The sequence below is a fragment of the Clytia hemisphaerica genome, unplaced genomic scaffold (assembly GCF_902728285.1).
Source record: "Clytia hemisphaerica strain Z4C2 unplaced genomic scaffold, Clytia hemisphaerica genome assembly, whole genome shotgun sequence".
Lineage (NCBI taxonomy): Eukaryota > Metazoa > Cnidaria > Hydrozoa > Leptothecata > Clytiidae > Clytia > Clytia hemisphaerica.
This window is the reverse complement of record NW_027104594.1, coordinates 2,153,754-2,177,774: the sequence shown is the minus strand read 5'-3', so window position 1 is coordinate 2,177,774 and position 24,021 is coordinate 2,153,754. Positions and strand designations below refer to the sequence as shown.

Here is a 24,021-nt window from a genome sequence, read left to right as displayed (position 1 = left end):
GAAAAACTAGACTTTTTGGGTCGGAAATTTGTGTTTCTCCCAAACAGTTTGGAAAACGTTAAAAATCCATGTGGAAATTACATTTTTCTAAGATTGAGACCCTTTCTTGGAAAACTAGACTTTTTGGGTTGGAAATTTGTGTTTCTCCAAACAGTTTGGAAAACGTTAAAAATCCATGTGGAAATTACGTTTTTCTAACCATTTTCTGCGCATGTCCTTGGGAAAACCACGAGCGATTTTTCGCTCAAAACTGTTTTGATGTATAGCTAACCTAGATATTAGGCTATAATGTGAGCAGTCAAGCTGTAAGTTTCCGTTAGGTGAGGCGTCTCTTCGGAGCGGCCTCGGTCAATCGCAGTGAGTTCGCACAGTGAAGCACATAGCATAGGGTACTTGTGTCATAGTTTCAAATAGTACCCTGCTGAGCTGTGTGAGTGATCTAAGATCAACCACGTATCTGTGCGAACAATAACGAGAGATTGACCGGGAGCCATCGAGCCTAGGCTAGCGAGTGACTGTTCACAAAAACAAAAACCTTGTTTAAGATCTCTTTTCCACATCTTTGCCATCACTTTTTGGATTTTGGCTTTTTTCAACCTGAATTTTCGAAATTTCCAACCTTGTTTAGCTTGGATTTTGGCTTTTTTCCAACTGAATTTACAAAAATTCCAACCTTGTATTTCGGCTTTTTTCCACCTGGATTTTCGAAAATTCCAACCTTGTTTGGTTTGGATTTTGGCTTTTTTCCACCTGGATTTTTGAAAATTGCAACCTTGTTAAATTTGGATTTTGGCTTTTTTCCAACTGAATTTAAAAAAATTCCAACCTTGTTAAATTTCGATTTTGGCTTTTTTCAACCTGGATTTACGAAAATTCCAACCTTGTTAAATTTGGATTTTTGCTTTTTTCAACCTGGATTTACGAAAATTCCAAGCCATGGAAAATGCAAAATTTCCAACCTTGGAGAATGTCCCACATTTTCAGGTTGGGTTTTCCATTGGATTTTATCTTTTTTCCAACTAAGAAAACTTGAAATTTCCAACCTTGGAAATCGAAAATTTTTTCCTGTGTAATGCGAAGTCTTATATTTCGGGATCTCTCCTATGTATTTCAAACATATTTCTTCTCTATTTCGAACATTTCTCTAATTCGAATCTTCCGTATTTCATTTCTTTAAATCATGATATGCACCATTGCAATGTCTTCCAAGCACCCAACAGCTGATTGGTTGAAAGTGATGTATTGACTGATTTTACGTCACTTACAACCAATCAGCTACTGGGTCCGTGATGTAATGTCAGAAGACATTGCAATGGTGCATATCATCAATACGAACCTTCTGTATTTTGAACATTTCTCTAATTCGAATCTTCTGTATTTCATTTCTTTAATACGAACCTTCTGTATTTCGAACATTTCTTTAATTTGAACTCGCTGTATTTCGACCATTTCTCTAATTCGAAGTCTTATATTTCGGGGATCTCTTCCTTTGTATTTCAAACATTTCCCTAATTCAAACTCTCTGTATTTCGAACATTTCATTAATTCGAACCCTCTGTTTTTTGACCATTTTTCTAATTTGGACTTTCTGTATTTCGAATATTTCTTTAATTCGAAGCTTCATTATTTCGAGCACCGCAGATCTCCCTTATTCTAGTTCCTTCTATTTGTCAAGAATCCTTCTAATTCGAGCCCTCTGAAATTAAAAAATCTCTCTAGCTCAAGCCCGAGATCTCTCTATTTTGAACTGCGCGTCGCTATATTTCGAACTTAAATATAAAACATCTAAAAAGCCTGTGCAATGGATATTCTTCCCATAGGGGTTTTGAATCTATGAGAGAAGCTTCGAAAAATGACAAATGCTTTCATCCTTTTTGAAGTATTTCTTACGATAATTCTCTATACAAAAGATTCTATTTACAGCCTTTAAAAATCAAAAAAATGAAGATTAATTTTGTTCTGTTGATATTTCATCCTTTTTTGTGCAGCTCGGTTTCTGAAAAATATTAAAAAATAAACACGGTAAGTAGACGTCAGTATTTGTAAAGATCTTAAATTAAACAGAAAGACTGTAAAATGTATTTTTTAACTAGACGAGACTCAAAGGATTTGTTGGTAGGTCCTGGTACACCCCTGTCTTACACCCCCGGTGGAACTTTTTTTCTCAGTGAGGATAAAATTTCTATTGAAATCCCAATGGGGATGGAAATTTTTTTGTTCCAAGGTTAAAAAATTCAGTTGGGATGGTTTTGATGTGCAATTTTTAAACATTGAATTTCGAATGGGATGAAATAAAAGTTAATTTCCAAATGGGGCTGAAATTCTAAGGTATTTTCCCCCGGGGACGAAATTTTTGTCAATCTTTCCAGTGGGGCTGGACTCCCAGTGGGTCTGTGACACAGGGGTATCCTGGTAGATCTGCAAGATTAGGAATTATTCAACAAACTGTCAATAAAGGAGAAAACTTAGCCAAGTAAGTCTTTCGTCTTTCGTGAATATCTTCTTCACAACTGCCTTGAAGTTGCAAAAAAGTTTTTTGTCGTTCGTCAGAATGGAATTTCGTTACTTTTTTAGTATGAACTATTAGTTTGGAAACTTACAAAGGGCGTACGAACACCATTCTTGCTCCAAAAGACGACTTTACAGCACATCTTTTTACCAGTACGCTCATCAAAAGAATGGCACATATCGAAGGGAGGTGAATATAAATGAAGTGAAGCAGCACGTCGTGTGTGACTGTTGTTCTCTACCCGATGGAGACCGATTGTGTCTATTTAAAGAAGAAAGAGTAAGAAAGTATTAAATGTCAATCCTACATCATAGTACCCTCAAAATGAGTGTAAGTAAGACTTAAAAGTAATTTCAGAGAATAGAAGATTGATTTCTTCTAAAACACCCCCTTCTCACAGACCCGGTAGAATTTTTTCAGCCAGTGGGGGTAAAAATAACGGACTGAAACTTGATGGGAATCGATATTCCCTTATCTTTTATGACCGGGGAGTTAAATTCTTTTGTTTTAAAGTCAGAAAATTCAGTGGGGATGGTAAAAATAACATAATATTTTGGGACAAGCTGGAGTTTTTACAAGCTCTTATTTGATTTGGTTGGTCGTTAAGATGTAATAAAAGAATCTTATTACTTTTTCTAAAGAACGCGTCATCTCTATCACTTTAAGTGACCAATTAGTGAAGTATCTTGTAAAAACTCCAAGGCATCTCAATATTTTGCAGTGAGATTGGCTTATTTGATTACTTTCAGTGGGAACGAAAATTGGACTATAATTTTCCACTGGGGACGATATTTTGGCCAATTTTGACAGTGGGAAAGGTTCCCAGTGGGTCTGTGAGAAGGGGGTGTTTTATAGTTCTGGGTATTCAATCGATTCAAAGTGTTTAATAATTTTCCATAAATTAAGGTACAGACGACCCTCTTTAATTCGATCTTCATGAGACCAAAGATTTTTCTTCGAATTAGGGAAGGATTCGAATTACAGGGAAGAATTTAAGCCACTTTTCAGCTGATGGGAGCGATATTTTACTTCGAAATACAGAAAGATTCGAATAATAGAGGTTCGAATTAGAGAAAGTTAGACTGTACTCAAAGGTTTTTCCATTTCTGAGAAAATGTCGTATCTGGACTTTTATTTGGAGAAAAGTACGAAATTAAGATTTGGAAAGCTCTAGCAACCTAACAACTCCAAACCGTAAACCGTATTTTCTACTGTGATGTTTGTGATCTATCTGTTAAATATGGCTTTTATGGAAAAGAAGGGAAATCAATTTTTTTTGGCACATTTCCCGGTGTTTACTTGTTGAAGCTGATCTTATTTGCGAAGAGATTAAAAAAAAAGGATGTCAACGATTTATTATGCGTGACTCGGAGAACGTTTGTGTGAATATTTTCTCCACAAACTAACAACTGGCTAATGACGTACAGTATTATATTTAAGCCAAAAAATTAGCCAAATATTTTTATTGAACCATCTCATCAAGGAAAAGGTTTTTTTTACATAATATAATGTCAAACGATGGCCTAAAGAAGAATAAATAATCGACCGCCGGAGGCGGTTTCTTTCATAGTGGTACGCTAATCTCGTTTTGCCTTGGCTCATTACTTTGTCTACCATTTACTTTCGTTTTTTTTTAACTAGATTACCCAGGTGTTTCTCTTTTTTTTCCTGGATGTCTTTTATTCGGAATTGAATAATCGAGACATGAAAAATGACTACATTGTAATCTGCTTTCAATTAGTAATCTAAAATGTACTGGAGATGACATGTAGGCGTTAATAATGTGCGCGCGCTCTCTCGCGAGCGTGATACGTGATGGAAGGCGGTCGTTTCAGTGTGGTTTACATTCACACTGTGTATAATATAAGGGGCATTTAAAGAAAATTTGCTTTTTTAGCTCGAATGATACGCAACACCAGCTGACAGGTCTTGAGTCCGAAATTAGGTGATTTGTGCGAATTCATTTGGAAAATCTTTCCCGAAAATATGTAAACAAACTATGACAACCTGTATATTTTGAAGAGCACACGTTTGTTTGATTTTCACATACACGTAAAAAAATATAGTCTAGGGAAAATGGGAAGAAATAAGTATGAAGAAACCTACCGTTTATATACGTGACTTGATTTTTATCGAATTCAGTAATTTGACGTGGCGAAAGTTTGTTTTGATCACAGATGACGTCATCACCACTTTCGTTTTCGCAAGGCCAGTCGTACAATTTTTCTGCAAGTGAACCTTCCATGACTTTCATCCAGCAATGTGAGTCCGCGTGGTCGTGTATACCGCTGTAGAAAGGGAAATTAAATTGTTTGAAGGTAAGGGAGGAGAACGTTTCGTGCAAACGGCGGAAACAGGTCAGAGGCATGTATCTCTTGACAGCTTTCGTTATCTTAAGATAGAGAAATCATTAGACTCTGCTATCTTTTGATCGTGATACATAGAGCTGATAACGCATGATAATGTCACTCGAATGACCTGAGAGAAACGTGGCATAGTCGACCCTACCGCAATATCTGACATATCTCCTGGTACCACATATTTCTGTAAAGCCCGAAGGGCTAGATGTCGTGCCTTAAGCTCTTTCAAGCAAAAAATAAATAAATATTGAAAAAATATTACTGCTATTGTTTTCGAAAACCTGCGAGGCTTCTCATTGGCCAAGTGCTGAATTTCGATTGTAATGTCACGTGACCTAGGTAGGATTTCCTACCTAACCTCGGCACACTTTTCAGCGAAAGCACAAAATCTAGCCCTTCGGGCTTTATAAATCTATGCCCAGTACTTTTGTATCAAAGTAACATGGTAGCCGATTCCCCTTATATATGACATGGGCCGATCCGGGCGAAAGGTAAATTCACCACAGTACCAAATCACCCTTTTATAAAGAAGCCAGTCAATTTGTATTCAAATCGGGAGCCGCGGTGAAATTTTGTTCAAGAATTAAAAATACCTCCTGCAAAGTCAGAAGTAATTAAACAAAACTTAATCCATGTCTAGAATTTGAGTTTTTTTTGAAAAGAACAGCGATTAGAGAGTCGCTCCACTAGAGATGGAAAAGCTAATGTATTTTGACAAAAAATTTACTAGTAACGATCAATCATGTTATTTTCATACACTAGTAAGGAATTTAGTAGAGGATCTCGAATTAAGAAGCTAAAATTATGCTTACAATCACGTCATTTTAATTTGTGTCCAATTAGTCATTTTCGTTCGAAAGTACAAATAACAGAGTTAAGCCGATTTGACGTGAGTATAGAGCCTTATGAACGCAAACTTTCTTAGAAAAGCGCAAATGAAGCGCAGAAAGAAGTTGCTTATACAAAGTTACTTATATCACATAAAAACCCTAGTAATAAACCGTGATGAATTTCGGACGCCCCACAAGTCAAGTATTAAAAGATTGTGGTTTTTCACTGACCAAAAGAGAAGTAATTAACAAGAAGCTGTTTTGGTTCGCTCCTCATTAAGCTCCTTCGAAGCATTTTCATAAAAAGAGGATTTCCCGTTAGAAAGACAATCTTTTCTTAAAGTTTTTAACTCCAGCTGATAACTACTCAATTCGACGACATGGGTTCACTTTTAAGCATAGAAAATAAACTACTATTTAGTAAACTCTAATTAACAGACACTTCTAAAAGAGGCGGACAAAGATAATCCTCGATGCAACGGACCAGTCTGTTCCGAATTGTGTCCATTATCGAGCTAACACTTTGACGAACGCTGGATTAAAAAAGAGACTTTCACGGCAATAGCTCAATCTGGTCTGGATTTATGCGGTTAGTTTGCACTGTCCGGAACGTGAGGAACTTCTAAATAATAAAAATATGAGAAAGAGAACTGACCTTCCTTGACCTTCACCCCAGCACAACAGAATAAGATTGAATTTCCCGTTGCCAGTGTCCACTAGATTCCTCGTGTACCTGGAGGTGAAGAAAATATAAAAATGTATAATGCGATTTTGTTCCTTAGAATGAGCACATTTTGTTGACTTGTTGTAACGGTTTATATACACGCTTTTTTTATAAGGATAGTGTTTTTTTTAGCAGAGGGTGAAGTATTCTTAGCAACTTTCTGAATCTGAGGGTGAGATATTCTTAACATATTCTTATTTTTGATTTATTAGTCAAAGACGAGTCTTATCACAATGTTTTTTATATGTTAGCGAAACACTACGTTTTACGTATAATAAACGCAACAACTCATCTCCTGTTTAAATTTATACTTCTTTTTTCCCACCCTATACACTTGTCAATTCGAAAAATTCCACCCAAGGTATTCTAAAGATATCCTAACAATTAGTCGATTTTCACCCTGATATTCTTATAAGCGCTAATTTTTATAAAAAGAAAAGAGCTATGAAAACTTCAAATTTATTTGGAAGATCAATGAGATTCATTCGATTCAAGTTTCCCTACATCTTTTGAGAAAAAATCCAATTACTACAAATTGGGATAAGAAAACATTTTTCAGACTGTTTGTTTCAAGAATACAATAATATCATGATAGCAAAGGGTGTAAAAAACTTCACAGAATCAAAAAGGGGTCAACATTGTCCATTACGAGAAGAAATATTTGGGACATCACGAATGTTAAAACAATATAGTAAGTCTGTGATGTCACGAGGATAGTTATGTAGACATCAAAATCTTTCTCTTGACTTCTTTCTCATGATGACATAAAAGAGGTGTGAGAGAGGTGTGTGACGTCAGTGTTGGAATACGTATCAAAATTTGATGAGCACAAAATTTGTCTATGGGATGATATCTGTAACTGTATCAAAGGGTTTACATTTCTAGGGAATAAACTGTATTTATAGGTAGGAAAATCAATTTTTGATATCTATTCATGCGACTCAAAGTGCAAGTAAAGGAATTCCCTTTAAAATGAATTTCAAACGTGTATAGAGTACAGATATCTGTAAAGCCCGAAGGGCTAGATTTGCGGCTTTTATCAAAAAGTGAAGCTCATCTTTGGAAGGATTTCCTACCAGAGTCACGTGACTAAAATATGCAATTTCACCGGTTTGAGAGATGTGAAATAGCGTTTGTCGCCTACGTTTTTTGATCTCGCGCTCCGAAAACAATTAAAATGCTAGATCCTATCCATCGGCACGAAATTTAAAAAGTCAAATTTTTGCTTCACTTTTTTTTGCTGGAGAAAGCTTAAAGTTGCAAATCTAGCCCTTCGGGCTTAGATATCTGTGGTATAGAGGCCTATGGATACACAGTTAATCTTCGTTGAAGTATTAACGCAAATTCCAGCAATATTTCCAAAAGCAAACCTTGTAGGAAAATGTTACAAAAGTGCTTCAGGAAGATTTATAAAAATGAATTTCAAACATGCACTGGTGCACAGTTAATCGTTGAACTAACAACGCAGTCATATAAAAACTTTTGTGTGTCCAATCCCAAGATTTCCAAAATAACGGTATTAACTTTACAAAAAAATATTACAAAAGTGTTACAGGGAGATTTATAGTTCGAAGAGCATTATCTTCCAATTTTTCTTAAAGATTTCAGCACTTCTTGCATTTTTCATCTTTTAGTTGACCGGATTTCAAAATAAGGCCTTCATGTAGATTTACCTGTGAGGATCAAAATTAGCGAATTTTTTCCAGTCTTGATAATTTGATTGATAGTTCTCCATGGTTTGTTGAACTTCCTCAACGTTGACTTTATCTTCCGCGAAAAGTACGTGAAGTTTTTCCACAAGCATTTGTAAAGACATTTTTTGTTGATGGCAAGACATTTTGCTTGTTGTGTTTTTTTTTAAGATTGTTGTTTTTTGTGTTCTTCTTTAGTATAAATTCTTGTTACCTGAAAATACAAAATGAGAAAAATAAGTGTACAAATTTCTCTACAATAAAGTGCATTCAAATAACCCTCTCCCAGAAAACGACCGCTTCATCATAAGATCTATATCTCGTAATGAATTTTGAAATTATATTAAACTATCATATATTTCCACGTATCTATCCCTGGCACTGCAGACATGTTAAACGCATTTGCGACAGATAGATTCAGTTGATCTAATTAACACACTTTTATGCCGTTAGCCGAACTTTCTTTTTATTTGACATGCCAACAAAGGATTTTGAATATCACTCAATTGAATAAGTAACAATCAAAACGAAACAAAATGAACAATGACAAGTGATTGACAAAGTCATTTAAACGATAACCTCAAAGCACTGACCGAGTATAACAAGCTTCTCTTTGAAAAATTAGACATCAAAACATCCTCAAAACAAATTATATAAATGGTTGAGATTCAAAGGTAGCAAATGAAACTACAACCACTCAGGCACACGATATTTTTAAATAAGAATTGCTTCAAATTGAAGTACATAGTTGATTCAAAATCTTTCTATGATTCGAACTAATTCTCAATTCCCGTCAAGGAGAAACACTCGCAAAAACCTCCATATCTGCTGTAATTCGAACAAATAACTTCCTGTTCGAGTTCGAATAAAAGTGAAAAAAAAACGCAACGAAACGGACGAAACATCACAGCTAAAATAAGAAAGTATTCCTTAATATTCTGATTTCTACCTCTTTAGGCTTTACTTTCTTTTAATTCATTCCTATATGGAGGACTAGCAGTGCTTCCTACAATTTTTGCTTGTTAATGTTAGATAAAATCCCCTTATCTAACAAGAGAAATGATAAGGAAGTCAAAAGAACAAATAATGTTATGAATCACCCCTACATAATATGCATTTCTGTAATAAAACCATTTTATCTGTAGATATAACAACACTATAAAAACAACTTATAAACGTAACCAGTTCATTATAATTTTCCCAATCTACTCGACTCTATCCAGAAAAACGTTTCACTTTTACAGACTTTTAAGATCGAAAATGTTAGTGAATATGTAAAAGGAGGAAAAAGTGATTGATAAAAAATATTCAAAGATGTAAAAGGAAGATTTTCAGAAATCAATAATTTATACAGTTATTGAAAATAAATAATAAATCGTCTTTTGTGAATTCATGGAAGATACTAACATGAATAAGGAACACCCACAATTCTAATGGGAAATATATCAGTGACAGACTTGTAAAATCATATATATTGCTCAACCTACAAACTGAATTTCCAAGTAAAAATACTAAAATTTGGCTTTAATTAAGTTATTTTTGACAGTCAGCCTTCCTTGTGATTCAATCATAAGTCATATAGCAGAAGTTTATAATAGCTCGATATGGCTCTTGAGACAAATCACGACTTTCATCTAAAGCCCTGAAAATGCACTATAGATGTTCACTAAACAACAAAAAAAATCATGTGGCTTTGTTTAAAATGATTATGCACAGGGAAAAGCAGCTTTGACAAGATGAACGTTTTTTAACCATTTACTTTTTCAGCATTTTTGACTTTCTTATCATTTTTATATAGTATTACATATAATAATCAAGCAAAAATTATTTTAAACAGTTACTGATACTTTTCAAAATACTGTATGATAATATTTTATTTTCTATTCCTACATTTTGTATTTCACTCAATACTACAACCAAGTTATCTTCCCTCATTTTCATTCTCAGAAAAAGTTTTAAGAATTTGATTGAATAGAATATTATAATGTAGTCTATAAGTGAGTCTAAGTAGAATATTTATAGAGAATGCAAATCTATTTGAGTTAACCCTTCCAGCATTTTTTATTAGGGGAAACCATCTTACTTAAAATTTGTAGATTGACAAGTGTTACGACTTTGAGATTCCGGCCAGTATTAGAGTAGATATGGATTATCAGAGATGTCCAGTCTGGTTTCAGACAAGAAAGTAAACTTGACTAAAATAACCCCGTTGCTGGACTGAATGTTTCACTGCTCTATTCACAAACTAAATTTGAAAGATCTTCTATTTTAGCAAACTTCAAAAACACTGATTCTTGTCCCGCTTTTGTGGGACTTCAGCTTAAGTTCTTGTGTGTAGCATTGGGTCCGAATATGCGTTTCTTGTAAATTTTGTATGAAGAGTTAGGGTTTTAATGCTGAAGCTGCTGCCTAGAAACAAAATAATGTATCCTGTGTGTTCTGACCGAGCACAACTAATGTATGTTGCGGTAATTTGTTTTTTAATACATTGTGTTGTTCGCCTAGCTAAAGTTCTATATAAAGTCAGAGACTCAGCAAATTTGTAAGAAAGAAGTTTATTTCTGGAGTATATATTTGCTATCTCAAGATTTCTCAACCAAAAAAATATATGAACACAGAAAAAAAGAATTCCTTCTGGCCTGAAAATAAATAAGCGTTTAGGCAAAAATTACAAAAATCTTGGTGTGAAACCTAGTTTTGGTGAAAGTGAATAAAAATATTTTGTTGTTTTAACAAGGCAGAAATAATAACATCTATGGAGCTTTTTCCCTTTCTGTCCGCTATCTTGAATTGTATGCAGAACAAAAAAGCTGTGGTTGGATTTAGTTGGAAAATATGCCAAACCTATGCAAGTTTACACAAAGATTAAAAAGACAACAAAGCATCTTATAAAGAAATATTATAATCATTAGAATGATAAAAGATGGAATTTCTTAATTCAAAGAGAAATATTTACAAAACAACTTTTAAAAGTCATTTAGAACTTTGTTCTTAAAGACATACCATATTCTGTGTACACACTACAACATACTTCTTCCCCAAACCTTTAAAAATGCCCAAGGATTTTGGACAAAAATAGCTAACAAAAATATGTGAAATATCTTTAGAGAAAGCGAAATAATAAACTTCTTTCTTCTTTTTGACTCAGAGTACTCTAACAGAAAATAGTCTACAACATATATATAGTGTTTAAGATATGTAATATCTGTCATTTTAGAAAAAGAAAAGTATTGATATATAAATAACTCAAACTGATAAAAACGAAAAAAAGTTAAAAATATTTTTGTTAATTGTGTATATTTACGATTTTTTTGGTTATTTTTAATTTCGCATAGCGAAAGTATTACGATAGCCTTTCGCGGCGGCGGTGTCATCAGAAAAAAAATTAGAAAACGAAAGTAGTTGAAACTTCTAGAACATTCTCGAAGATTCTAAAATATGAACTCACTCGCTAAAATAAAATTTAATGATTCCACTGCGCAAGTGCTTAGGTAGGTGGAACCAAGCATTCGTAAGCATTGCTAGTTTTTTTAAATGGCGGATTCGATCATGCTGTCAGACTTGCTCTGGGTTTTGTTATTTTTATCATGTTTTTGATGTTTTTAGAGTACTTAAAGAGGTTTATATTTCTTTACAATAGCATAGTATTTTATGTTTGTGTTTTAGTAATGCACCAATAAAGTGATAGGAATCTTACAATTAGAGTTGCTCTTGAACATCACTACACACAACAACAATAATACAGACAACACAGACAGGTATGATCTTCATTTTTACAAGTAGAATTATTTGTTGATATTTGATTAAGTTGTGTTGTAAGACAGATTATCATTTACTAAGTATTCCACAGAAGAATTTATAAAAGGCTGGCAGGTGGTGTCAATCTATAAGTGATAGAGAAGTTACCTTTTGCTAGCTAGTAGGTAGGTGCGATGTGTTAATACTTGTCATTTTCCAGGCTCAATATCAATCGATGACTAATTGGTAACCAACCGATTGATTGGATTTAGATTGATTTTGATAATCAAGACTATTTTAACTGATATGTAATAGATTAGTTTTTTAATTGATTGGACTCAATTGGCTGTCAATTGTGATCAATCGAACATCTACTTTTAAGAATAAATCGATGGAAAATGGATCACAAATACAATTGATAGCCAATTGAGCTTCCCGTAAAATATTGATTATCGATTCTGTCTATCATGTATCAATTATTGAAATCAAACGATATCCAATCCATCGATTATTTATCGATTAGTCGTCGATTGGAAAAAGTTACCTTGATTGCTACGGTTGGCAAACGATATCATACTCCAGGATGCAAGTGAAATTTTCCAATCTGCGAACGCTAGCCTAGACAGGGGTTCGGTTATTATCAGTTAGGGTTAGGGTTGGAGCTCGAGAGTCACAATATAAGGCCGAAGGCCTTCTTAGGGGCATTCGTACCCTAAGATTTAACTTTGGATCCTGTAGCGCCGTAGGGATCCTTGTAGGGGCACCGGTAGGGTTGGGAGCTTTCTTAATTATGGTCTGTAAATTACACGCTATAAGTATCTGTTAATGACAGCTTTCTGCCGTGTCTCGTTGGTGCAAGCGGTTAAGCATTGGGATTGCAAACCAAGGTTGCTTGCATTTTGTGGTTCGAGCCGGGGTGGGAGACCTGTTTCACCTGTACGGGCAAATTTCAGAAAAATGCTTAGAAAACAGTTAGAAAAACTTGAGAAAGATAGAAAATCAGGATAGAAGATAGGAAAGTAGAAAATAGGGGGAAAATAAGGAGACAATGCATCCTGGAGTATGATATCATTTGCCAACCGATTGCTACGCAGGCGTCAAAGTTTAGGATTCCCACTCAAAGCGGTTCACTTGGAAAGTGTACGAGCCTTCACCCGGTCAACCCAAATGGATGTGAGGGAAAACGGCAAGACTGTTGTTGAAGTCTATATCAAAATCTTACTGTAAAATCTGTATCAACTTTGATTGGATACTGTATATACAATGGATTTGAGTTTTGATTGATCAGATATAACTCAAAGACAAACTTTTTGCGAAGCGAATGTACATGAGCGAAGCAGTTTTGCTATCGTGTGTGCGTACCTTTAACTTTCCATTCTTTCAACCATCTATAAGGCAGGAGATGGGAAAAACGTTTCGAATCTCCGAGTTGTGCGATAACAAAATATAAAGGAGATAAAATACAAAGGATATTCAGCGAAATGGTAACTCAAATTACCTCCGTCATATCAAATTAGACGTATACGTCAGAATGATACGAAGAACGAGTAAACCCTCCGTGACCCGTGACGTCAATATTTAGGAGATAACAAACGTGAAGAACATCCGGGAATGATAAAACAAATTACCTCCGTTATAGTAAATTGATATTATTTGAATTTATTGCAAAACGAAAGTGATGCCATTATGCTCCCTATCCTGTTTGACGTCACGGCGATAGAGATATCTTGACACTGATTGGTTCTACAGATTCGTTGTCATGGTTTCAGTTTATCATCAAAATGGTTTTCTCTTTTTTTCTCTCCGAATTTGGCTGAATCGCAATTTGAGAAACTGTTGGCTGTTTTTTGAATTTTTTGGTCATTATCTGTTATCATCATTACAATTTACTATAATTTGTCCTGTTTTTCTTGGCTTCGATCCTTGATTGGCATCGTTCTTTTTTGGTCATTGGTTTGGTTTCGACTTTCATTTCAATCAATCAATCAAATCGACAGCAAAGAAAGAAAAGCAAAAGAAGACACTGGCCTGTTATTGTTTATTGTTTGGTTGGTCTTCACATCAGGGAAGTCAATTTTAAAATTTATTGTGCTACAAATTACTACTCATTTTTTACATTTGGTCTTCGAGTACCTTAAGTGGATAAATTTTGGCTGGGATTAAATTTGGCGAATTTGGCGAATTTAGCCAAAATTCGCCAAATTAAATCCTCGCCAAAATTTCCAAATTCGGCAATTCGCCAAATTAAATCCCCGCCAAATTTAACAAACATAGAATTATGTGAAAAATCACAACTTTTTAGTATAGCTAATTTTGAGTAATTTTTACTATTTCAGTGTGACAAAATTTCCAATTCGCCAAATTAAATCCTCGTCAAATTTTACGAAATTGATCTATCGCCAAATTAAATCCCCGCCAAAAATCGTATTTCGGCCAATCGCCAAATTAAATCCACGCCAAAATTTATCCACTTAAGGTATATCCTCCTTGCTTGCCCTTCTGTACCGTATATTGANTACCCATTATTGCCATATTTTGAGCTGACAGGTTATGAACATGCAAGATTGAAATTCTTGGTATCATTCTTATCAAACAAGTTCATCCATCAAACTAGAAGTTCAGTAAACATTGCAATCCATTCAATTAAGCAGCTAAATTATAAGCAATTTTACACAACACAATCATGAAACGCATACAAACTTCCTCGTAACTTTCTCGTGTCCATCATTAAAATTTTACAACTTTATTAGGCAATTACTCTTCAAGTCACGTGATAAAAATAATTCAAGCGCTTAGTCGACCTGGTTTCCCCGTCCTTATTGTTTATTGCAAGTACGCGCTCTAGGCGCTAAGAGGCGGCGTTAAACTTCTAGGCGCCTCACCCAGCACACGTGTCCGGTCCCTTTTCAAATTCATAAGGAAACCGGGTTCTTTTAATTATTTTCGGTTCACGGTAAAAAGGTCTACTAAAAAATTCCTCGCGTGCAAAATGTTGTTGTGATTTGGGCATCTTCGTTGAAAGCATGCTACCTTAAGGGAACTTATTTTGGCGGGAACTGATTTTGGCGGATTTGGCGAATTTAGACAAAATTCGCCAAAATTAGTTCTCGCCAAAATTAAATATATTGCTGACTCGCCAAAATTAAATTTTTTGTTTCCCTGCCTAAATAACCCCTGAAATTAATCAAAATTGCTCAAAATAAGGCAAAATAGAACAGATTTACGCTGTCATTCGCCAAAATTAGTTCCCGCCAAAATTAATTTTTTTAGGATATTTGCTGCCCGCCAAAATTAGTTCCCGCCAAAATAAGTTCCCTTAAGGTAATTAGTTTTTTAGTGACTACGCATCGTTAAAGTTTTCTTTTCGAAAAAAACCCACTTCACGTTTCTTACATTTCAACAATCTGTTACGTGATAGGGAGAGTACAATTTAGTGATTGATTGATAACTTTGGTATGTATTTGTTTATGTTTGATTTTTTATTTCGAAGACCAGCCTACAGCTATGTCAAAATTAGAAGACGCATGTCGATATTAGACGATCCTACGGTACTGGCCATCACGGCGTGCGGCCTCTTAGCGCCTAGAGCGTGTGTTTTCGATAAATAAGGAAGGGGAAACCAGGCTAAGCGCCCAAATTATTTTAATCATATGACTTGAAGCGTAATAAAATTTTAATGATGGACACGAGAAAGTTACGAGGAAGTTTGTTTTTTTTAACGGTAGATCATCTAATCCTTCCAGCTCACCCAAATAGAGACTTATACGTATGCATAATTTTGCGTTCATTTTTAAAAACCACATGTAGTAGTTAATTCCTGTGACAAACAATGATGAATGAATCTGTAGGGGTGGTACAGCCACTTCCGGTCGGGGTTGTGGGACGGCAAAATATGTTGTTTTTGGATAGTTAGGGTTTGTCGTTCTTTTTTTTGTTGCTTTTAAATAGTTATTTGTTGTTCTTTTTAGATAGTCTGGAAACGTTAAAACAGTCTCTTTTCTCATTTTTGTTTGCATACTTTTCAAATGTGGAAAACTGTCATAAACTTGGTACCATGAAGTCCGGTAACTTGCATCAGTGGAGGGAAACTTACAAAGCCATCAAATGACTGACCAATCAAAGCAACAAAATTTCAAAACAAATGAACTCCACCATTTTTGTTTTGATTTAACTGTATATTAATGACCAGACAGGTCATTTATTTGAGGGCTATGCATGTTTGCCTCTACTCGATGCAAGTTACCTGATCTCACGGTATATAATTGTGTTTTAAATGTGGAAAGTTTTCTTTGTCAATAGCATACCGCAGTGAATCTAAAAATAGACATTGATTTTTCTGTTTGACCGAAATTCAATCCCATCACCCTTCGCGTTAACTACGCCTGCGTGCAAATTACAGTCAACTACAAAGAAAAAGTAATGACTTTCACGACTTTTTAATTAAGACGAAAAGGATTGTGGGATTGATTTTCGGTCAAGTGTTAAAAGTAATAATTATGACGTTTGCATAACGGTGTGCTATTTGGAAACGTTTTGTCTCATATGGAAAACTTTTGTTGTCACCTTGAAGTTTTCTTCCGCATACGTTTTTTTCCCTTTAGGCATTCTTTCAGATTACAAAAATGTTTCCCAAAAGATTTTTTTCCCTCCTTGCAATTTGTTGGAAATTATATCCTTATTTAACATTATTAGTTATATGCAAAATGACTCTTTTTTTTAAATTATGAAATTTTCCTTGGTTCATTTTATGATATCCTCCTTTTTGTAAAGGTGAAGCGTGACGCTACAGATCAAATCTGTGTTTTGACTGGACTCACCAACCTTTATGATTATAAGGGTACAGTTTGTTTTTATTTTCTAAATTCAAAATGCCCTGAGTTTGTTAGTGTTTTCATCTTACTTCTTATATTATTGTTGTTTCTTTAAACTTTTTGTTATTTATTTTAGAAAATGAAAAATAGAACGGTTGAAGCTTCATTTTTCATCAATGAGAGATAATACTACACTGACTACAGATGTCATTTTTATAGAGAGGGACTATAAAAAATTTGCAAATGATACGATATTTGGAAAGACTAGAGCGAATGTAAAGGAAAACTGCAAAAATGTTGTTGAATATACAGTGTTTGTGTGTCTAAAATGTTTTGCTTGCAACTTGCGAATTGAGGGAGGCTCTGGATCGCTTCGCAACTTTTATACATATACGGCTTGTTTATACAGTGCCAGGCTCCCACTCAACAATTGATTTATTTTCTATCGATGGGTTCTGGTACCGTAAGTTGGTCTAATGTCGACATCCCTCTTCTAATTCCGACACCCTTCTTTAGAGATAGGAATAATTGGAAGGTTGGGATCACTTATAGACAAAAGGTATTTTCTTCTCTGATCGCTAAGCAAAGAAAAATAGTTTCCATCAGCGATTCTGACCTTCCAATTATTCCTATCTTTAAAGAAGGATGTTGAAATTAGAAGGGGGGTGTTGACATTAGACCAACGTACAGTAATTGATAGATATTCGATGATTTTATGCTATCATTCAAATCCAATTAATGATCAATACTCAAAATTTTCTAATGGGCCTCATTACCTATCGAATATTGGAACAAATTGATTGGTTATTCATCAAAAAAAAGAAATGGAAGTCAATCAAATTTGATCGACCCGCTCCAAAATCGACTTCCTACTAGTCAATCAATAAATTCTCAAAAAATATGTAACTCCACGTCTCAATGATATGGATGCAAGGCAAGTAACGGCAGTAACAAAGTAGCAGTAGCTTTAAGATAAAACATTTTTGCAGAAAAAAAATTGGCCTTAAAAATTTAGATTAATTTCCATCAAATTTAAAATATTTATGTAATTTTCCAAATTTGTGCTTTTCGAGCCTTGAAACAGTTATTTTTGATTTATCTACAATCCTACAAGGTGTAAACATTTTAATATTTTTGTAAATAGTCAAAGATATTGGTATGATATTGAAATGTAACTTGGCCACACTGGGACAGTTCACATTTGGGTGACAATATAGCTCTAGCCCCGTTCTATTTATTGCATTCTTTTAATGGCGAAGGTGTGGGGGGGGGTGTACTTAGGCATACATAGGTATATACCAGGTATATGCTGATACTAAGGTTCTGTTTTTGACCTTCCCAAGTCTCGGAATTATTTAAGATACGAAACTTGAAAAGTCAAAAAAAGGTTAGAACATTTTTTGAAAATGTGCTCTAAGAGTCACTTTTTCGCCTTGTCTCTGTAAGGGTAACTTTATTCTCTGTTAGAGGTTCCGATTGACATTCTTCAACCCTTGTATTCCCCAGTCGTTTAATATGATTATTTCATTTATGAATAATAGTAGAGGCCACTATGTCTTCCCGTGTGCAGCAGCTTGTTGATATCTTCAATTTTTGCCTGTCGAAGGTTGGCACATTATTACAGGCAAAATTTAAAAATATCAATTTTGGCTAATACACTTCTTAAAAAGGATTTTCTGACTTTTTCGTAATAATATTTTATGTTCACCACTGGAAGGTATTCTTTCCAAAAAAAAAATTTGAATTTTGACAAATTTTTATTTTTTTGCCTTATTTCCTTAATATCTCATGATATATTCATTTTCAGATATAGGTTGAGATCGTTTTCTTTATCAGTTTTTCATGCTCTTTCGAATGGAACAAAATTTTTTTCAATTTTGACGACTTTTTACTTTGGTTGCCATAGTAACCAATGACGTTAATTTCCATGGCAGGGGGGTGGTCCCACCCGGCCCCACCTCTCAAATTTTGATCTTCTACATTCAAGAAACAATATTCAATCATAAAATCCCTTTGCACAAGCTGCTGCACACGAGAAGCTTTTTTGCGACATACTGTAGTGGCCCCCACTATAATCAAATAGTTTGCGAAATTTTCGACTCTGAGTCGTCTTGTTAATTTTCTAATCATTCCGAAACAGAGGGTAATTTAGCAAAAAGTTAAAGGGAATTTAAATAGTGGTATGTGAAAGAAAAACCTAATCCAAATGAAGATAGAAGAAAAGTAATAGTGGAGAAACAATATATATTTGAGGGTGTACAAAGACGCGTCACAAGACTCGTACCTATCTGCAAAGATATGTCCTATAAAGAACGCTTGCGCATACTTGACCTCCCCACACTTGAAATTTCAGGAGACTCTTTTGTGATATGGTCCAAGTATACAACATCTCCACTACTACGATAAAAATACTCTTCCAAGTAAATTATCGACTCGAACACGTCCGAACAGGAGACACAATGATGAGCTGATACCAAATTTTGGTAAAGATGGATTCCGAGGCGCACAAACCAACTCGTTCTTTTACAGGAGTATACCAAACTGGAATAGATTACCAATATATGTTGTAGAGGCAAAGACTGTCAAAATCTTTAAAGAAAGACTCAACGAAGCTTGGAAAAAACATCCGAAAAGATTCGAGACAAGACAATTGTAATCAAGATTCGGTTCTCAGAGGCCCTTATGTGCCTTGAACTTGTATACATTATTATTATTATTAGTTGAGATATATTTTGATAATGTTTCGATAATGCACTATTTATAAAAGTTTTCCTTCTATCGAAGATAGATTAGGTACACTTTTTCTATTATAATATTAGAACAAGAACTAAAAAATAAGAAAAAATTAATATTAAGTCTCGATGGAATATCTTAGTAAACAATTTTGTAAATATCTTAATAAGAGAGATACACCTTTACTTACCGAGAAATTTTTCAAAGTCTTGCAAAACTTTCATTTTGCATTTCTGAAAAATTTGTCGCTTTCCAAGGCGTCTCATGGAAAACCAAAGTAATTTAGGTGAGACTTAGCAAATAGAATCCGGTTTGATTCGATAAAACTTAGGTATAACAAGAGAAATTTTTTAATGTATTATCATCGTTCAGGCTAGATTTAGGATGTGAGAATCTGAGTGGATCTGAAATTATCAATCCATGAAAATCAAAATAAAGTCGTCGAAAATCGTAATTAAATAAAATGTTAAAAATATTTTATAAAATGGTATTGAGACCGCTTAAGCCCTAGAGGTAGTGATATAGGTTTATCTTACTTAAGTGTTAAGAGATATTCCTTTACTCACCGATAAATTTTTCAAATTTGTGCAAAGAAAATGTTTGTTCATCTGCGTGTTTGAAAAATTTTTCCGCTTTCAAAGATGTCTCGTCAAGGATTTCTGGTATAGAGGACTTAAAGATATACGTAGTTGAAAAAACTTAGAATTAGATTGTGTATTATTATTATTATTATTATTATTATTATATATCTAAGCCCCCCTTCCTTGCTATCCCCCCTTTTTCATTAAAAAATTTCTGACCTATCCTTCTTCATTTTTTTGGAATGAATCATCCCCCCTTAAGAAAGGGGGGTTGGAACAATGCCACAAACTTTAAAAACATGCAAATTGATAGCAGTAATTATGACGTCACACATTCTTTCCCGTGCAAGAAATGTTAAAACCCCCATTTTGATATCCAAGGCAAAGCCCAATACATTAAAGCCACTGTAAATCAGGGGTTTAGATCAATGTTTTTATTTGATCATTTTGTGGTGTTTTGCTATGCTTTGCTGTGCTTTGGAGAATAATTTACCGTTAGCGGAACAAGGATTATTCTTGTACCAGGTTTGCTGGTAATTTTCAGCTTGAGTCTATGTCTAATGTCATGGTTTTTTGAAGTTCTTGTTAAGAGATGAGAGAATATAATTATTTTTAGTTTTCAAGAGAAGCAAATTTAATATTTCTTCTACAAGATTTTTTAATAACTTTTTAGATCCATAACTTTTGCGTACAATTCACTTGAATTTAAATATGGCAAATATTCTCTAGAGAGCTCAATATCTAGAGAAAAAAGGTTCAAAATTTTAAAGTTATATGGTCTTCCGGAAAAAATTATTTCAGCCATTAGGGCACTTTATGTTTCTACGAAGGCTAAAGTTGTCTCCCCTGAGGATGACTCAGATACTTTTGATATTCTTGCAGGAGTCCTTCAGGGTGATACCCTTGCTCCTTTCCTTTTTATAATTGTTTTAGATTACGTTTTAAGAATTTCCGTTGATTTATCAAATGAAAAAGGGATCAAAATAAAGGCACCTCTCCGTACGCGTGGTAAAGGTTTGTTTTTAACTAATCTTGATTTTGCTGACGATCTTGCACTTGTTGCCGAAACTATCCAAAATCTTGAAGATCTTCTTCATTCTCTAGAACTGTCAACTAGCAAAGTCGGTCTCTACTGTAATGAAGGTAAAACCGAATTCATCAGCTCTTCAGCAAATGCCCACCTTCTAACTTCTCTTCACTGTGTCAACATAAAGGCAGTAAAGGACTTCAAATACTTAGGATCCTACATTAATAACTCTGAAAGCGACTTTAAAACTAGAAAAGGCCTCGCGTGGAAGGCATGCAATAAAGTAAATAAGATCTGGAACTCCAATTTGTCTAATGTTCTCAAACTCCAAACTTTTAAAAGCTCTCGTTGAGCCAATTCTTCTCTGTGGGGTCTTCCTGGAGGTCACCCGTATATACGGGTGTATTTTCCCTAAAGAGCAATAAAAAATGTCAAACTTTTTTGTTCTTCTTTTTTTTAACATGCAACAGGTTATTTTATCAATAAACAATCAGAAACGACAAATTGTCTGTTTTGATTATGTGTGAGGGAAAATACTAGAATCTGATTGGATGCAATACAGCAATAAAACGAGCCCCAACAAGTAAATTTGTTTTAAACAATGCAATAATCAGAGGCATTTGTAAAAGTAGGCTTCTGCTCATCCTCTAGCAAAAATATTTTCTATATAGGTGGTATATCTATAGATAGAGGTCTTCGATTCAGACTATGGTAAAAGAGGACCCTGCTGACGCACCGGACTTAACGAACACCGGACAGGCGAAAGTCTGGTGTAAAATGAGAATTTTTTTCACCACCGGACTCACCGGACTTAAGGAAGTTGAATGTCCGGTGTCGGAGAAGGATATTTTTTTCCACCGCACAATTAAAACACCAGTCCGGTGCATCCAGTGTTTCTTAATTTTTTGTTTCATAAGTGTCCGGCGTCCAAAATTCCCTGTATACAACACTGGACTGACACCGGACCTATTGTGTCCAGTGTAGCGAAAGGATACTTTTTACCACCGGACAAATACACCGGACAGTCCGGTGCGTCGGCCAGGGTCCTTGTAAAAAAGTGGCTGTGAAGTGAAGGAAAGATCAGTTACATCAAAATGCCTCGAAAATGTCAATATAAAAATTGCGTAATCAGAGAACGTATGTCTCGCTCATTATAAAAAGGCCGAGACAAACTTTCAATAATTGGATTGTAACATCGAGTTAAGTCTCTTTTGTTAAGTCACCAGGGGGTAAATAAAACAGACCTTGATACATTTATCGTTTGTTTCAACTTGACGATTCGTTTAAAACTCAGCCTCCTAAATATTTGGGGTAGGTAAAATATGTACAAAGAAATTCATACTTTTCCAACCTGGCCAATCTTTAAAAAAGAAGCGAACAATAAAATGTAATTACCCTTTCCAAATAAACCTCTTCGGTGGCGAGCATAGTCTACTCTGACGTAATTGTAAAATTTATGTAATGGGAGTTTGACATAGTAATATAATGTTGTTTGGGGAATTATGAAGTTCTCTGGAATTCCGATTGCATTTATTCAGGTTGATTTTTTATGACTTCTAATGGTACTTTTTCTAACGAGTTTTATTACTCTGTTCTCACACTTATGTCTTTTTTTTTCGCGTCCTTTTTCGTGATTACTTTTATTTATATTTTTAAAGACAGGCAGGTAAGAAGGCATATTGATGTAACTGAAGATGTTGTTAGACATCCCTTCTCGCTTCTGAAACTATGGCTAAAATATATCCAATTTAATTGGACCATAATTGGAGAAAAGAAGATCTTTATGACTTGATACCACCAAAAGAGTAAAGCGGAAAACAAAAAATAAATACAGTACTGAAAATACTCACCGTTACTTATTTTTTGTCCGCCATCTTGTCCATGCGGAGGGGTGAAGCCTTCTGCGTTGTGATGTTGTGTGGTCTTGCTCCACCACACACTTCTAAACACCATCCCGCGGGAAAATAAATACATCGGACTTATATTTTAACGGGCATAGCCTTCCCGTTTTTATTGAAAGCGTGTGCGTCATATCACATATTAGGCTGCATGCATCCCCAAATTAATTTTGATATTAGACGGTGTTATCGTCCGTTACACTGTTACAGTCAATGAAGTATAAGCCCGAATGGCTAGAATCGAATCTCTAACCTTTCTCAGACAAGAAAAAGTGAAGCCTTAAAATATGCGTCGTATTTTTGACGACGGATTGGATCTAGCAATTCTTTTGTTTTCATGTGATGGAGGGGAAGAAAGGTCCTATTCCGAAGAGTATACAATTTCCACCAGAAAGCCTCTTCTACACTTTACAGATCATCTAAATAATGACGCAATGTTTCGAGCTCCAACCCTGACCCTAATAAATTTGACGTCAAACAGAAAGGTTGTGCTCTTCGTTTATTTTTCAAAATGAAGAATTTTCAATAAAATTTTAAAAATATGGAAATTCTCAAGAATTATTTTGAGCGGGAAAGAATTATAATTGCAAATATTGACACTTTTCTTTTTGTTTGGAGTTTGTGCACAAAGGTTTCTAGACGACTAAAATTGTTCCCTTTATTACTTTTTGCTTTATTTCTACTATGTATGAATTAGTCGTCTAGCTTGCTAGACTAAAAAGACGATGAAAAAATGAGAATTCAATGTCATAAATGCCAACGAACGCTACATTATGCCTGCACTGGACTACCACCATACCAGTTAAATATGTTTTTAAATAAAGGTTACCGAAAATACGTGTGTATAACTTGTTGCTCTCCGGCAAAAGAACTCGGTAGAAAAGTTCATAATCAAGTGGAAAGAATTAAAAGCTGCACGCACAGTTATAAAGAAATCGAATCGTGCGAAAGTATAATAAAAGTCAAAAGTGAGAGTGAAAAAAGTCTAAACACAATGATCAAAGATTTACAGGCAAGATATCAGGAATACATCAAGGATAAAAATCAAGTTACCAATCTAATAAAGAGCCAGTTTTCCACGCTAGAAACAAAACTAACATCCAAGATAGAAGAGACGTT

General features: G+C 34.7%; 2 protein-coding genes across 2 annotated transcripts in view; one reads left to right on the top strand and one right to left on the bottom strand.

Moving 5' to 3' along the window:
* LOC136823927 (uncharacterized) overlaps positions 1 to 24,021 on the top strand; it is a 402,896-nt gene that overhangs the window by 70,144 nt on the left and 308,731 nt on the right. The gene's annotated exons all lie outside the window — the stretch shown is intronic.
* LOC136823953 (cysteine dioxygenase type 1-like) lies at positions 1,864 to 22,923 on the bottom strand. The gene is made up of 6 exons (XM_067080109.1): positions 22,855 to 22,923; positions 8,097 to 8,328; positions 6,355 to 6,432; positions 4,616 to 4,797; positions 2,601 to 2,770; positions 1,864 to 1,996 (listed from the first exon to the last, which is right to left on the bottom strand). The coding sequence occupies exons 2-6, from the start codon at positions 8,258 to 8,260 to the stop codon at positions 1,949 to 1,951; spliced, it is 642 nt and encodes a 213-aa protein (XP_066936210.1). The 5' UTR covers positions 8,261 to 8,328; positions 22,855 to 22,923; the 3' UTR covers positions 1,864 to 1,948.

Excerpts from the sequence above, each read along its gene's own strand:
- LOC136823953 (XM_067080109.1), bottom strand. The coding sequence starts at position 8,260 with ATGTCTTGCCATCAACAAAAAATGTCTTTACAAATGCTTGTGGAAAAA. Across the intron at positions 6,433-8,096 it reads GCTAATTTTGATCCTCACAG|GTACACGAGGAATCTAGTGG; the intron begins GTAAATCTACAT and ends CTTCACCTCCAG. Across the intron at positions 1,997-2,600 it reads ATGGTGTTCGTACGCCCTTT|AAACCGAGCTGCACAAAAAA; the intron begins GTAAGTTTCCAA and ends AATATTTTTCAG.